Consider the following 13,127-nt stretch of genomic DNA (forward strand, 5'->3'; position numbering starts at 1 on the left):
CAAGCCCAGTTGTAAATTTTCAGATAAATCAGAGACCCTGTTTCAACAGACAAGGTGGGCTGACTGACTGCCAGATGGTTCTCTGACCTCCACATGTATACATGCATACATGAACACATACACAAACACAGAACTAGGGCTATAGCTCAGTGATAGAATACTTGCCTAGCACTTGTGAGTCCCTGAGTTTATTCCCCAGCATTTTGGAAAATAAAGGAAAAAAATGAAAAGAAAATATCCTGCCTGATTTTCATAGAAGCCAGTAGGAACATCATGAAAGATTATATCAGAGACTCTTGGGAGGTTCCAGGGCTCTCCATCCCCCAAGTGTTGTAGAACTGTCTGCTCCATAGCTAGAGATGAGATTCTATTGCTGATAACATCAGGATGTTGTTACCAGGATGCTACATAGAAATTGCCTTTGGGAACTAGAATTAGCTGCCAAGATAGATTGCTTCACCAAAATAAATTCTTTCAAGAAAGCTTCTTCTTTTTGAAATATAGAGTTGGTGGTCATGAGCCTCAATTCAGCAGCCAGGAAATCATGACATATCTGTATCAGTCCTAGAAAAGTTCATTTGCTCGTAGACAAACAGAGTGACAGGTGACCTTAAATAGATTAGTGTTTATAGGAAGCTAGACATAATTTTTTTTTTCTGTTTTGAAGATTGATTAGCATAACCCATGTGAACTGAAGAGGATTCACTGACAAAATGACCTTGGACAGTCATTCTCTGAAATACACAATTGGTCTAGATACATGGCAAGATAGATATAATACTGTATTAAAAAGACAGATGACATGGGCTAGAGATACAGCTCAAAGGGCAGAAGTGCTTGCTGTCAGGTCCCAGAAAACACCAGGAAATTTTATGTTAATGATGCTATCGACAAACTCAACTAAAACAAACATACTAACAAAAAACTCCTTTCAGATTGAGGTGGAAATAAATGGATACATTGAAAAACCTTGAAAATAAGTATGCTTAAGCTTTTACAAAAGTTCTGGAATCAGAATCCTGTGGAGGATTCAGTAAAAACCTTTGGAATGAAAATATGATTACTGAAATGTAAAGATAATAGCCCAGGGTTAAATACATTGATTGTTTTTAAAGAGGACCCGGGTTCAATTCCAAGCACCCACATGGCAGTTTCATCCGTGTGTAACTTCAGTTCCAGGAAGTTTTGTGCTTTCTTCTGGTCTGTGTGGGCCAAGCACATTTGAAGACACACAATACATACACATTAATAAAAATGAAAACTAAAATAAAAACATTTGCAATGGAATAGTTCACAAAGTTTAGACAATCATTCATAGTTAAATACTGAGAAAGTCCTGTGAGTTACTCATAAGGAATAGAAGTTAAAGTCAGTGTTTCTATATAATTGTGTTAATTTAGTATTATATAAATTGACATTGTAATTTTAAATATGTGCAACTGTGGAAGTTATTAACTATTAATGGTGAGAAATTCCTTTTATCATTTTGTAGTGGGGTTTATTGCTACAAAGCTTTTTCCATTAGTCTTGCAATTAATTTCTTTGTTTGTTGGAGACAGAGTCTCATTATATATTCCTGGCAGGCTTGGAACTCCCAGAGATCTGCCTTCCTCTGCCTCCCAGTGCTGGGCTTAAAGGGCTTTGCCACCATACCTGGCAAAGTCTTTTTTCTTTTCTTTTTTCTTTCTTTCTTTTTTTTTTTTTTTTTGGAAGGGTGAGTTGTGCAGAGGTATAATTTAATATATCTAAAATTCCCTTAATTTAAGTTATTTTTCCCTTTCATTTTTATTTTATGTGGATGAGTGTTTGTCTGTCTGTATGTATATACACCACATGTGTACTTGGTGCCCTTCAAGGCCAGACAAGGCATCAGATCTGTCGGACTGGACTGTGAGCTACCCAACATATATATTAGAATCAGAACTTTTGCTCCCTGCAAAGCAGCAAGTGTTCTTAATCACTGAGTCATCTCTCTAGTTCCCCACAGTAAAATATTTAAAAGATGATTCTAGAATATTATCTGTTCATTTTAATGAAATTCTTTGTTTTGACACCAACTTCTATAGTTGCACTGATTTCTTACCCATCAACAATGATTGTGTTGTGAATACCACAATTGAATGTTACAAAATTTTTAATTTTAGTGAATCTTTACAGTGTGCTTCTTTTTTGCTTAAAGTATTTTGTGTTTCTGCCACTTGGTTCTATCTTTAGTAAGCACTAGAATGTATTGATTTGCAAGTATAACTTGTAAATTTGTAGCTGGTCTGCCAAGATTGAAAAGCAATGTCATCCAAAATGAGATGCCAAAGATAGAAGTGGTTCCGTGGTGATAGGAAGAGTGTATCTTTGGCAAATCTGAGTAAGTTGAGTTGTTGCAGTTTAGGGAAAAGTAGTCCAGGCTAACTTGGAATCCTCTATCCTTCTGTGTCTGCCTACTGGGTGCTGAGTTTACAGGTGTGTGTGTGTGTGTGTGTGTGTGTATGCCCTCACCTCCCTCTCCATAGTGGCAGTTGATGTTGATTGTCATTTTGTGTTCTTGTTGGTTATTTGTATATATTCTTTGGAGAAATGTCTGCTCAGATTCTCTGTCATTTTAAGGTATGTCTTGTTACTGCTTTTTGACTATCATTTATGATTAGTAGTTCTGATTTTTCTCCTCCTCTTCTTCAGATAGAAGAAGTGAAGCGCCGGCAACACTCCCTTGCTTTCAGCTCAGCTGGAGCCCAAGCTCAGACCTATCATGTCAGCTTTGAGACTTTGGCTGAGTACCAGAGATGGCAACGGCAGGCATCTAAGGTTGGGAGCTCTGATAGGAGATGAGGCTGTAGCCACAAGTGACCTCCTTTCTTAGTGCACAATGAATACAGTAATGGAATTTCACTGGGTCTTTACTTACTTATATTCTCATAGTAGAAAATGGTGTCAAAATATTTTCATGTGCATTTTCCTCTGTACCATCTCTATGAGGTAGGCTGTAGACAGAATTAAGACACAATGGAATTGAACCTTTAAAGGGATTGAGACATGAGACTTCTTACATTGCTTCCCAGTTGTCACAGTAGTCTCTGATTGACATATCTATTCCCTAGCTTGTAGCCCCGTGCTACTTGGTCTGCACATTTTTAGAACAGCCTTGATGAACCACTTAAAAGGTGAACTTATCTATGGGACATGACCTGTCACAAATCCCTCTTTGGGTATATTGAAGATAGTCATTTCAGCATAGCTCTGCTTAGCCATTAAAGATACAGCACTAAAGTGTATTTTAATTCCAAACCCTGGGTTCTTTATGGCAAGCAGTTTGCAGAAGAGATGCCACAGTGTAATGGCATGTCTCAGGACACAAGTGATTTTTGTCAGGTGTTTTAAAACACATTATAGCTATATTTGTTACTGTAGCTTTACAGATTTTAAAGACTTCAGTTTTACTGTTTTTTGTTGCTGTGTCGTATCAGCTAAAAATCTGTTCTATGTAAAACAGGTTTCAGTTGTGAGTAACTTCCATTCTTCTGTCCCTTTATAAAGAGAAGTTACTGTTTCTTGGCCATCTTTGGCATACTCACCAGTGTGCTGTGTGTATAGCTGTTTGATTTTATGCTTTCAGTAGAAGAAGAAACTTTGTGAGTAAGCAGCAGAGACAAAAGTTCTTTCGTCCCACACTCTTATTAAAGCTTGTCTATTTTGAATCATCTTAACATTGCTTCTAGTATGAAATGTTAAAATTTTAATCCCTTACAGAGACATGAGCTTTTTCCTTCCCTCCCTCCCTCCCACCTCCTTCATGTAAAAGACAGGGTCTCGTTTATATCATATTGAGAGGCCTAAAACTTATTTGTAGCTTAGGTTGGCCAAACTTTTAGTGGTCCCCCTGCCTCAGCTTCCCAAGTGCTGGAATTATAAGTATGTGCCCACCATGCCTGACTTTGTTATAAGCCGTAATATTAAGGTTTTGGTTTTTTGTTGTGTTGTTGTGTGTACCAAGCCTGGCTTTAATTCTTTGACCATCCTGCTTCCACCTCTCCAATGCTAAAATTATAGGCCTATACCTTTTTTTTTTTAAAGCAGCTTATGGTTTTAGGGAAAAGTAAAAATTAGCCAGTTTTTATGTGTTTATAACTGAATAATAGAATCTCTACCCCTCCCCCCTCCTGGTTTATAGTCAGGACCTTTTGTGTAAATGCCATTCTGGCCTATGCTGGGTGAAAGCATCCAATAGCTCAGGAGGCTTTTCTTTTTGCCCTACTTCAGGTGGTGTCCCAGCGGATCAGCACTGTGGACCTCTCATGTTACAGCCTTGAGGAGGTTCCTGAACATCTCTTCTACAGTCAAGACATCACCTACCTCAACTTGCGACACAACTTCATGCAATTAGAAAGACCAGGGGGCCTCGACACACTCCACAAGTATGCAGAGGATAGGTTTCCAGACTAGTGTGTTGAAAATCAGTTATAATCAGTATCATAGTGGTTCACACTTTTAAGTTGACAAGTTGACTGGATTAATCCATTTCTCATTTCTGAACAAAGTAAATAGAGGCTGGGTAATGTTTAAAGAGAAGAGGTTTAAATGTAAGATCTGATGGTCCCTTTGCTATAGCATATCATGGCAGGTGGTGGGAGCCCACATGAGAGGGAGAGGCAGGATAGCTAGACGGAACCAGGGATATTCAGTGGTCAATGCTTGCTTTTTTTATAACAACTGATTGTTTTGGGAACTGACTCAACCGTGTAATCCTTTTTCTCCTCTTATTTATTTATTTATTTATTTATTTATTTATTTATTTATTTATTTATGTGATGTTGGGGTTGAATCCAGGGCCCTGTGTATGCTAGACAAATGTTCTGAGCTATTTCGTAGCCTTCACCTCTTACAGGTCTATCACTTCTTGGTCCTGACACACTGGGACCAAGGTTTCAACACATGAATCTTTGAGGGATGAACCATGTCCAAATTGGCACGTTCCGTTATATTATAGTTTGTAAATTTCCACTCCCTTTTGAAGAAACAGAATTTTTATTTACATAAATCTCCCTCATTATTCTCCCTATAAAACAGAAGGTTGATGGAATGTTCTGTTTCAAAGACTTGAACTTGTTGTAACAAATTGCTATTGATTTTGATCATCTTTTTTTGGTGGTTTGTTTTTGAGACAGCATTTCAATATGGAGTTCTGGCTGGCCCAGAACTCACTATGTAGACCAGACTGACCTTGAACTCATAGACATGCCTCAGCTTTCTGAGTCCTGGGATCAAAAGCATGTGCCACCATTCCAGGCTTGGGACAATCTATATTGTTGGTAAAGCATGATCTGCGGCTGTGGTATATTGAGAGACTCAGTATGTGGACAGTTTTTTAATGAATTTAATCAATAAATGGCTTCAAGCAGACAGGCCTGATTCAAGCATCCTGGAGCATACTTTATCTTTTCTTCATACCTGCTCTTACCACCTCTCAAGTCTTGTCAGCTATTAAATCTTTCTCTTCTGATAATGGAACCATTTTATCCCTACAGGACTATGATCTATATATTTTTCTGTCTTCTTTATTAGAATATATTCTACCTTCCTACTCTCCCCACATCTCACCCAGTATTTCCACCTAAAATGGGGGTAGCGTAAGAGACAATCCTGGGCTTTATTAAATGACACCCTGTCTCAAGAAACTACACAAGACTCAAAAAGTGGATTCCCATGAATAATGACAAGATGTGACTGTGGGCTTCTGCTGGGGAGGGGAAAACTGAAAATTGAAGCAAAGTGTTTTACATTACATTGTGAACAAAAAATAATAAAATGGCGTGGCTTATATACTTATGTTAATAACATATTGCTTATAACCCTAGTATATTCTTCAGAGAACATTGGTATTTAAATTGTAATCTTTTACAGATACAGGTATATATTTAGTAATGATACAGGTGTTTGACTCATATTTGTGGAGTAAATTATTATAAGCTGTAATATTAAGGAAAATCATGTCTTTAGTATTTCTTTCTGAGTTGCCCCGAAGCTAGAATTGATCCAGTTAGAGAGTTTGGGCAGAGATTCGGAAGTCAAAGAAGTAAAATAATCAGAGTCAGGTCCCCTGGAAGTCAGACATTGAAGTTGGGAAGAGAGGAGCCTTAGAGTTAGGTCCTATGGGCTCCATTCTCAAAGCAGGAGAATGATGCCCTTGGCTTATCATTATATATTTGTATGATATAAAACATGATATTCTGTACACCCATTTTATAGCCATACTGTCTTGAGGCAAGATAATGTATAAACTTTTACTCTGTGAACAAATGGCACCAACATAGGATTCTTGTGACCAAAGCACTTTACCATACAAGGCTGTTCCACATTCTTTCAAGATCATCTGGTCCAGTTTTTCTGTTTTACTTCTTTTCTTTTTTGTTTTGTTTTTTTTGAGACAGCATTTCTCTGTGGCTTTGGAGCCTGTCCTTGTAGGCCAGGCTGGTCTCGAATTCACAGAGATCCACCTGCCTCTGCCTCCAGAGTGCTGGGACTAAAGGTGTGCTCCACCACCCAGCTCTGGTCCAGTTTTTCAAGTGGCATTTGAGCCACTATAATTTCAGTATAAAAAGAGTTGCTTATAATGTGCTATGTATTTTTTTTTTAGCTACTGTGGTATCTGAATAGATTAGCTTTTGTATATTACATGTAGATATTTAATAAAATGAGATTAAGTGTATTAAATGTGACTTGATAGAAAGGAACCTATAGCAGCAAGGGCTATCATGTAGATTTTTTGCCTTATTAGGGGAACTTTCTTGGCAGCATGGACTATGTTTTAACCACTTTACTGTCCTCCATGTCCACACAATATTTGGTAGCAGGTAAATGAAAACATGTTTGTAGAAGAAATTATATGGTGCACATTTTATTAGATAATTGTTTATTAGATAATTTAGCTGGATGGTGGCACATGTCTGCAATTCTACCACTTTGCAAATGGTGGCAAGATTTTGAGTTTGAGGCCAACTATGCTACATTGTGAGGCCTAGGCCAGTCTGGGCTATATAGAAGGACCGTGTCTCCAACTGCAATAATAAAATAGTCAGTAAACAAAATAGATAACCACAATGGGTTTGTGGAAATATGGTCGGTATTTGTGCCTTTGTATTTTAGATTTTCTCAACTGAAGGGCCTGAACTTGTCCCATAATAAGCTTGGACTGTTTCCTGTGTTGCTGTGTGAGATTTCTACCCTGACTGAACTCAACCTTTCTTGTAACGGATTTCATGACTTGCCAAGTCAGATTGGCAATCTGCTAAAGTAAGTGTTGGCTTTTCCTCGATTCTCCTTTCTTTTGCAGGGGACCGTCTCTGGTCTTAGGATGCAGGCAGTACTTTGAACTTTCGCAGTGAGAAAAGTCACATCCTTACCAGGATTCTGTTCAACAGTGGCTCTTGATGCCAGAGGTGACTATGCTGCCAAGCAGTGACCTGTTCACTCCATTTCAGCAGCGGTGGCCCTGGCTCTTGGGTGTCTCAAGGCCCATCCTTAGAAGTTTTGCCTAAGCCTCTGCTAACTCCCCATGGGGCAAGAGTTGGCGAGTGTTGCCATGTTTGGATTGTTAATAACTAGTGGTATGCCTTAATAATGAATTACAACCCCTTTTGTTGGCTCTGTCTGTCTGTGTGAGCTGTTCCATAATGCAGGCTTGTTTGTTTTCCACAGTCTTCAAACCCTTTGCCTTGATGGCAATGTTCTTACCACTCTACCTGATGAATTGGGAAACCTGCAACAGCTTACTTCTCTGGGAATTTCCTTCAACAATTTCAGTCAAATCCCTGAGGTTTTGGAGAAACTCACCATGTTAGATAAAGTGGTCATGGCAGGAAACCGTTTGGAAGTCCTGAACTTAGGGGTGCTGACCAGGATGAGCCATGTTAAGCACGTGGATCTAAGGTGAGGCTGCTTTATATGAGAACTATCTTATTAGTCTTGCTGTGATGGACCTTGATGTCTTCCCCTCATAAAGACTTCTTTAAAACATTAGGAACTTAGAGCAGTGTAAAGATAGACATTTTCAGATATGTAGTAAAACTTCATTATTTACCCAATAGCAGAGAGATTATGGATCTGGTGGGTTTGTCAGTGACAAAGACTTAAATTGCTAAGGATTGTCTGACATTTTATGAGAATTTCCTTTTCCTTGAACCTTCATCCATACTGGAGTTCAGTGGTCTTTTTTTTTTTAGTTTATTGGCATTAGAAGGTAGAACATAGTATTTTGTTGTTTTAATGAGCATTTGTTTATTTTAGTAGTGATGAACATCTTTTTATATGGAGACTAGTGGTTTCTAGTTTTCTATAAATTTGGCCATTTTTCTGTTGAGTTGCTTTTTTTCTCCTTGATAACATTTTAGTATAATTGAAATATTCACAGCTTTAGTACTAAAACCTTCTCTTTTTTTAATTTTTTTTTTGGTTTTTTGAGACAGGGTTTCTCTGTAGCTTTGGAGCCTGTCCTGGAACTAGCTCTTGTAGTCCAGTCTGGTCTTGAACTCACAGAGATCTGCCTGCCTCTGCCTCCCGAGTGTTGGGATTAAAGACTTTCGCCACCCCTGCCTGGCTACTAAGACCTTATGAGTTTTGTTTTATAGGGACAATCTCTTCCTAAAGGAAGGTGATAAATGATATCTACTATGTCTTCTGTCATTTCAGGAAACTGATAGTGAACCCTGTAATGACACAGACAGGGGCTTAGTAGCATATAGGAGAAGGAGAACAGGTTGATGTGTGTGAAGTCATGTAGGGATAGAGATCAGAACCTGAAACATTTAGTGAAGCTTGCATTTAAATCATGTCGTGTATGTTCAGATGGTTTTCTTCTCTCTGGCGTCTTGTGAGTCCTAGCACTAGAGAGGAGGCACAGCTACAGGGGAAGGGGAGCTCTCCCTGACGCTTAGCTTTCCCCTCACTCGAAAGCTTCCCATCTCCTTGTCCCCTCCTCTCCCACCTGACCTTGCTGGGTACTTGGATGTAAGTGTTTATCTACTCTTGGATATCGCCCTGTCTTTCTGTCTCTGTCTCATTTGTGCATGTATTTCCTGATTCTAACTTAGCTGGGTCTTGGGTTCTTTTCCTAGAAATCAACTGTGATTGTTGAGAAATGAAGCAAGTAGTGAAATTCTCAAGTTCAGTAGAGAGAGGAAAGGGTCATTTCCTATGTTTCTATACTCATAATCAAAATTATTTTTTTGTTTCTGAATATTAAGGATGAACCACTTGAAAACCGTGATTATTGACAATTTGGAGGGAAATAAACACATCACTCACATGGATTTGCGGGACAATCAGTTGGCTGATTTGGACCTTAGCTCCTTATGTAGCTTGGAACAGCTGCATTGTGAGCGGAACCAGCTGAGGGAGCTGACACTCAGTGGCTTCTCCCTTCGAACCCTTTACGCCAATTGGAACAGTGAGTTATCCATCCAACCTCCTGATTTTGCTCTTTCAGCTCTAGTCTGAGTCTTCTAAGAAGATGGCGTCTGTGGTCCCTCAAAACAACTCTGAAGAATGGAGCTGTGACCTCTTGTGCTTCTTCTTTTAACTTAGCCATTATCTTTGAAGCAATGGGGATATATGAATATCTATATCTATATACACATACACATATATGGCAGGGTACTAACACTCATTGTGTGAGCACAGTAAGAAACATTTTGCAGAATCATAGGGTTTGGGTAGGTGGATAAGCATGTTCAAACCAGAGCATCTGTTATGAAGTAGGCATTGGTATTCTTACAACCCAGGGGATAAATCTGTTGTACTCCTCTATTTTGCATAGTCTATAAAGAATGATTTTTATATTTTTTAAAAGTTGAGTTAAAATTAGAATAATAAAGCCAGGTGGTGGTGGCGCACGCCTTTAATCCCAGCACACTGGAGGCAGAGACAGGCGGATCTCTGTGAGTTTGAGACCAGCCTGGTCTACAAGAGCTAGTTCCAGGACAGCCTTCAAAGCCACAGAGAAACCCTGTCTCAAAAAAACAAAAAAAATAAAAAAGAATTTACAATAATAGTATTTGTGACATGAAAATTACATGAAATTTAAATTTTTATATTCATAAATCAAATCTTATGGGTATACACTCATAGGTTTACATTTGGTTTATTTATCACTGTTTTCTTACTATGTTTAGTTACAGGAGTAAGAAACTGTTATGATCCACATTCTTTTAGCTTTTTTTTTGTATGAAGGTGTCGAATCCCCTAGAACTGGTGTTACAGACAGTTGTTAGCTGCCATGTGGCTGCTGGGAATTAAACTTGGGTCCTCTAGAAGAACAGCCAGTGCTCTTACCTACTGAGCCGTCTCTCCAGCCCCTTCTTTTAGCCTTTTAAGAAAAAGTTTCCCAATCCCTTTTGGAGAAGCACATGCTGTTTTGGTTGTAGTGTGAGAAGACCCTGTTCCAGTAGTGTAGTGAGCACAAATGCCAGGAACATGCATGTTTGTGCTTTCCACAGTGGGACAGTTGACATAGTAACAGCAAATCACAAGGTTTAGTGGTTCCCATGACAGAAATCTGTCATATAACCTGTCTATATTGGTGGCCTGATTGAAATGAATGTGAGTTCTTTTATTCCAGTCTTAACTACTAATACTAACTCTCATGTTATAGCATAGCCATGTGCATATATGTGGTTTGAAGGATGAGTGTAAGTTAAAGAGGCTGCAGTGGAGTTGACGAGGTTTCAGAAGCTGGCAGAGAGTTGGTATTGGTAAGATAATAAACCAGGAGTGCCAGAAGAGAGCTGCTGTAATTAGGCTTGACTGAAAAGCTGCAGAGTTCAGCTGCAGGGTGTATGGTTGTGTGGAACCATGGTCTGAGAGTAGGGAACAGATTAAGAACAGAAAACTATGTCAGGCAAGTCCAGGTCCAAACAGGCCAACAGGTGGACTACACATGTAGCTGTAGACGACATCAAAAGCAAGAGATTGAGCTGAGCTGAGCTGAGGCTCATGCAATAGTCGGGGAGGCCTAAGTTCTACTCCCCACCTCCCCCCATCAGATGGTAGGTTGGTAGGAAGGTGGCCATGTCAAAGAAGTAGCTGAGCTACCTGTGTGAACCACAGTTCCCTGCTGGCATTTATCTCAGAGCTACTTCCACACAGAACGACTATCACTGTGTTGTGTTATGGTGAACACATAGGACTCTTTTTGTTTTGTTTTGTTTTTGTTTTCCAAGACAGGCTTTCTCTGTGTAGCTTTGGAGCCTATCCTGGCACTCGCTCTGGAGACCAGGCTGGCCTTGAACTCACAGAGATCCGCCTGCCTCTGCCTCCCAAGTGCTGGGATTAAAGGCGTGCACCACCAACGCCCAGCTTTTTTTTTTTTTTTTTAGATTTTATTATGTACAGTCTTCTGCCTGCACGCCAGCAGAGGGCACAGATCTCATTCAAGGTGGTTATGAGCCACCATGTGGTTGCTGGGAATTGAACTCAGGACCTTTGGAAGAACAGTCAGTGCTCTTAACCACTGAGCCATCTCTCCGGCCCAACCATAGGACTCTTAATAGGAAAATGGATAAATCAATAGTGATGTATTTACACAGTAGATATTGTACAGTAATGGAAATGAATGGACTAAAGCTTTGTATTGGTACAAATAAGTCTTGGAAACAGCTTTTGATTAAGAAAGCAAAACTGCATGATCATAGTGTACTGTATAAGTTAAACCAAAGCTTAAACAAAGAAAACAGCACTTTTTAGGTTAAACTGTACCACAAATGATAACCATTCAGGGTGATGTTTACCCCTTGGTGTTAAAGGAAAACATATAAGGCGGTGTGCTAAGAGCTAGATGGTGATAATGGAAAACTGCCCGTTTTCTTTTTCTTTGATTTTCTGTGTCTGAATATGTTATTAGCATAAAGGACATTTAGGGACTTCAGTTCTGTTATCTTTTATCATGCTACAGAGCCTTCACCCCTGCCATAGATTAATTTCTTGAGTCAGAAGGTCCTATTGTTGAGCAGAGTAAATGAGTTTAACATAACCAAGCCTGATGACCTGACTTCTGTCCCTTGGACCCGCAGGGTGGAAAGAAACCAGCTCCCACAAGTTGTCCTCTGGCCTCCACATGACCCCACTTATAGACACAAACATACCTAAATGCAGAGATAAATAAGTTAAATAATAATAAGAAAAAAGCCTGTTGAGTGAAAACTGGGTGCTGTGGCCCATGCCTATAATCCTTCCAGTACGTGAGAGGATAAGGCAGGAAGGTCAAGAGTTCCAGGTTAGCCTGACCTACAAAGTCAAATTCTATTTCAGCCTATCTTTCCCCTTAGGCAAACCTGAAACAATAACAGCATCCAAATATATTGAGTGTTGACAGGCACTGTGTAGTGATGCTATGACAGATAATCAGTACAACCACCTTGAAAATGTTCAGTGCAGGTACTAGAGCTAACCATGTCTGGTATACCCAAGGTTCCTCTTGGCTTATATTCACTCTCTGTGCTTATATTAGTTCCCAAGTGTATGGATAAGATATTCATAGTCACTCTAAATTGGAGAAGCTTTAAATGCCTAGTAGTCCTATGCTGGGTAGTCATGATGTATTTGCCACCAGGCAACTGGCAGGGTCCTTATGTTATACCACATAGAAACCATGTCTAGACTAGGAGGAGCTCTCTTCAAGTGTGGTCCTTTTAACTTTTGTACCCCATGATGTGGCAGTGAGTTGGGTAGCAAGGCTTAGTGGCTCCCTCTAGTGTTACAACTCTCACATAGGCCTTTGGTAGTAGGACCCTTAGTCCTACAGGTGAAGCATTGCCTGGGAAGTCAGGATTCCTCAGCCTGTAGCAGCAGCTGGCATTGTAGCTTCTAGACAGGTCTAAATACCAGGAGTCCTCATCCCTTAGTAGCAGCCACTGTGACAGCCCCTAGACCTGGGGTGTCTGAAGACTTGACAGCTTTCTGGTATTCTTCAGAAACCAGGGCCTGCAGTCACTTTCCTTTGCCTCTTTATAGCCATTCCAGTCAGATCTCTGTGCCTTCTCTGTACTTCCAGTAGCAATTTTGTCCCTTGCCTGGCTGCTCCCCTCAGGACTATTCAGCTGTCTCTTGTTGGTCAGTGTCACAGCAAACAGCTGTTGCTACCTTTT

General features: G+C 39.8%; 1 protein-coding gene across 2 annotated transcripts in view; it reads left to right on the forward strand.

Moving 5' to 3' along the window:
- Phlpp2 (PH domain and leucine rich repeat protein phosphatase 2) overlaps positions 1-13,127 on the forward strand; it is a 71,908-nt gene that overhangs the window by 31,729 nt on the left and 27,052 nt on the right. For both annotated transcript variants that reach the window (XM_027405984.2, XM_027405985.2), the window contains exons 5-9: positions 2,674-2,799; positions 4,252-4,406; positions 7,135-7,281; positions 7,687-7,917; positions 9,231-9,433. In XM_027405984.2, the coding sequence (XP_027261785.1) occupies positions 2,674-2,799; positions 4,252-4,406; positions 7,135-7,281; positions 7,687-7,917; positions 9,231-9,433 (862 nt within the window). The remainder of the gene's footprint in view (positions 1-2,673; positions 2,800-4,251; positions 4,407-7,134; positions 7,282-7,686; positions 7,918-9,230; positions 9,434-13,127) is intronic.

The sequence above is a fragment of the Cricetulus griseus genome, chromosome 3 (assembly GCF_003668045.3).
Source record: "Cricetulus griseus strain 17A/GY chromosome 3, alternate assembly CriGri-PICRH-1.0, whole genome shotgun sequence".
NCBI classification, from domain to species: Eukaryota; Metazoa; Chordata; class Mammalia; order Rodentia; family Cricetidae; genus Cricetulus; species Cricetulus griseus.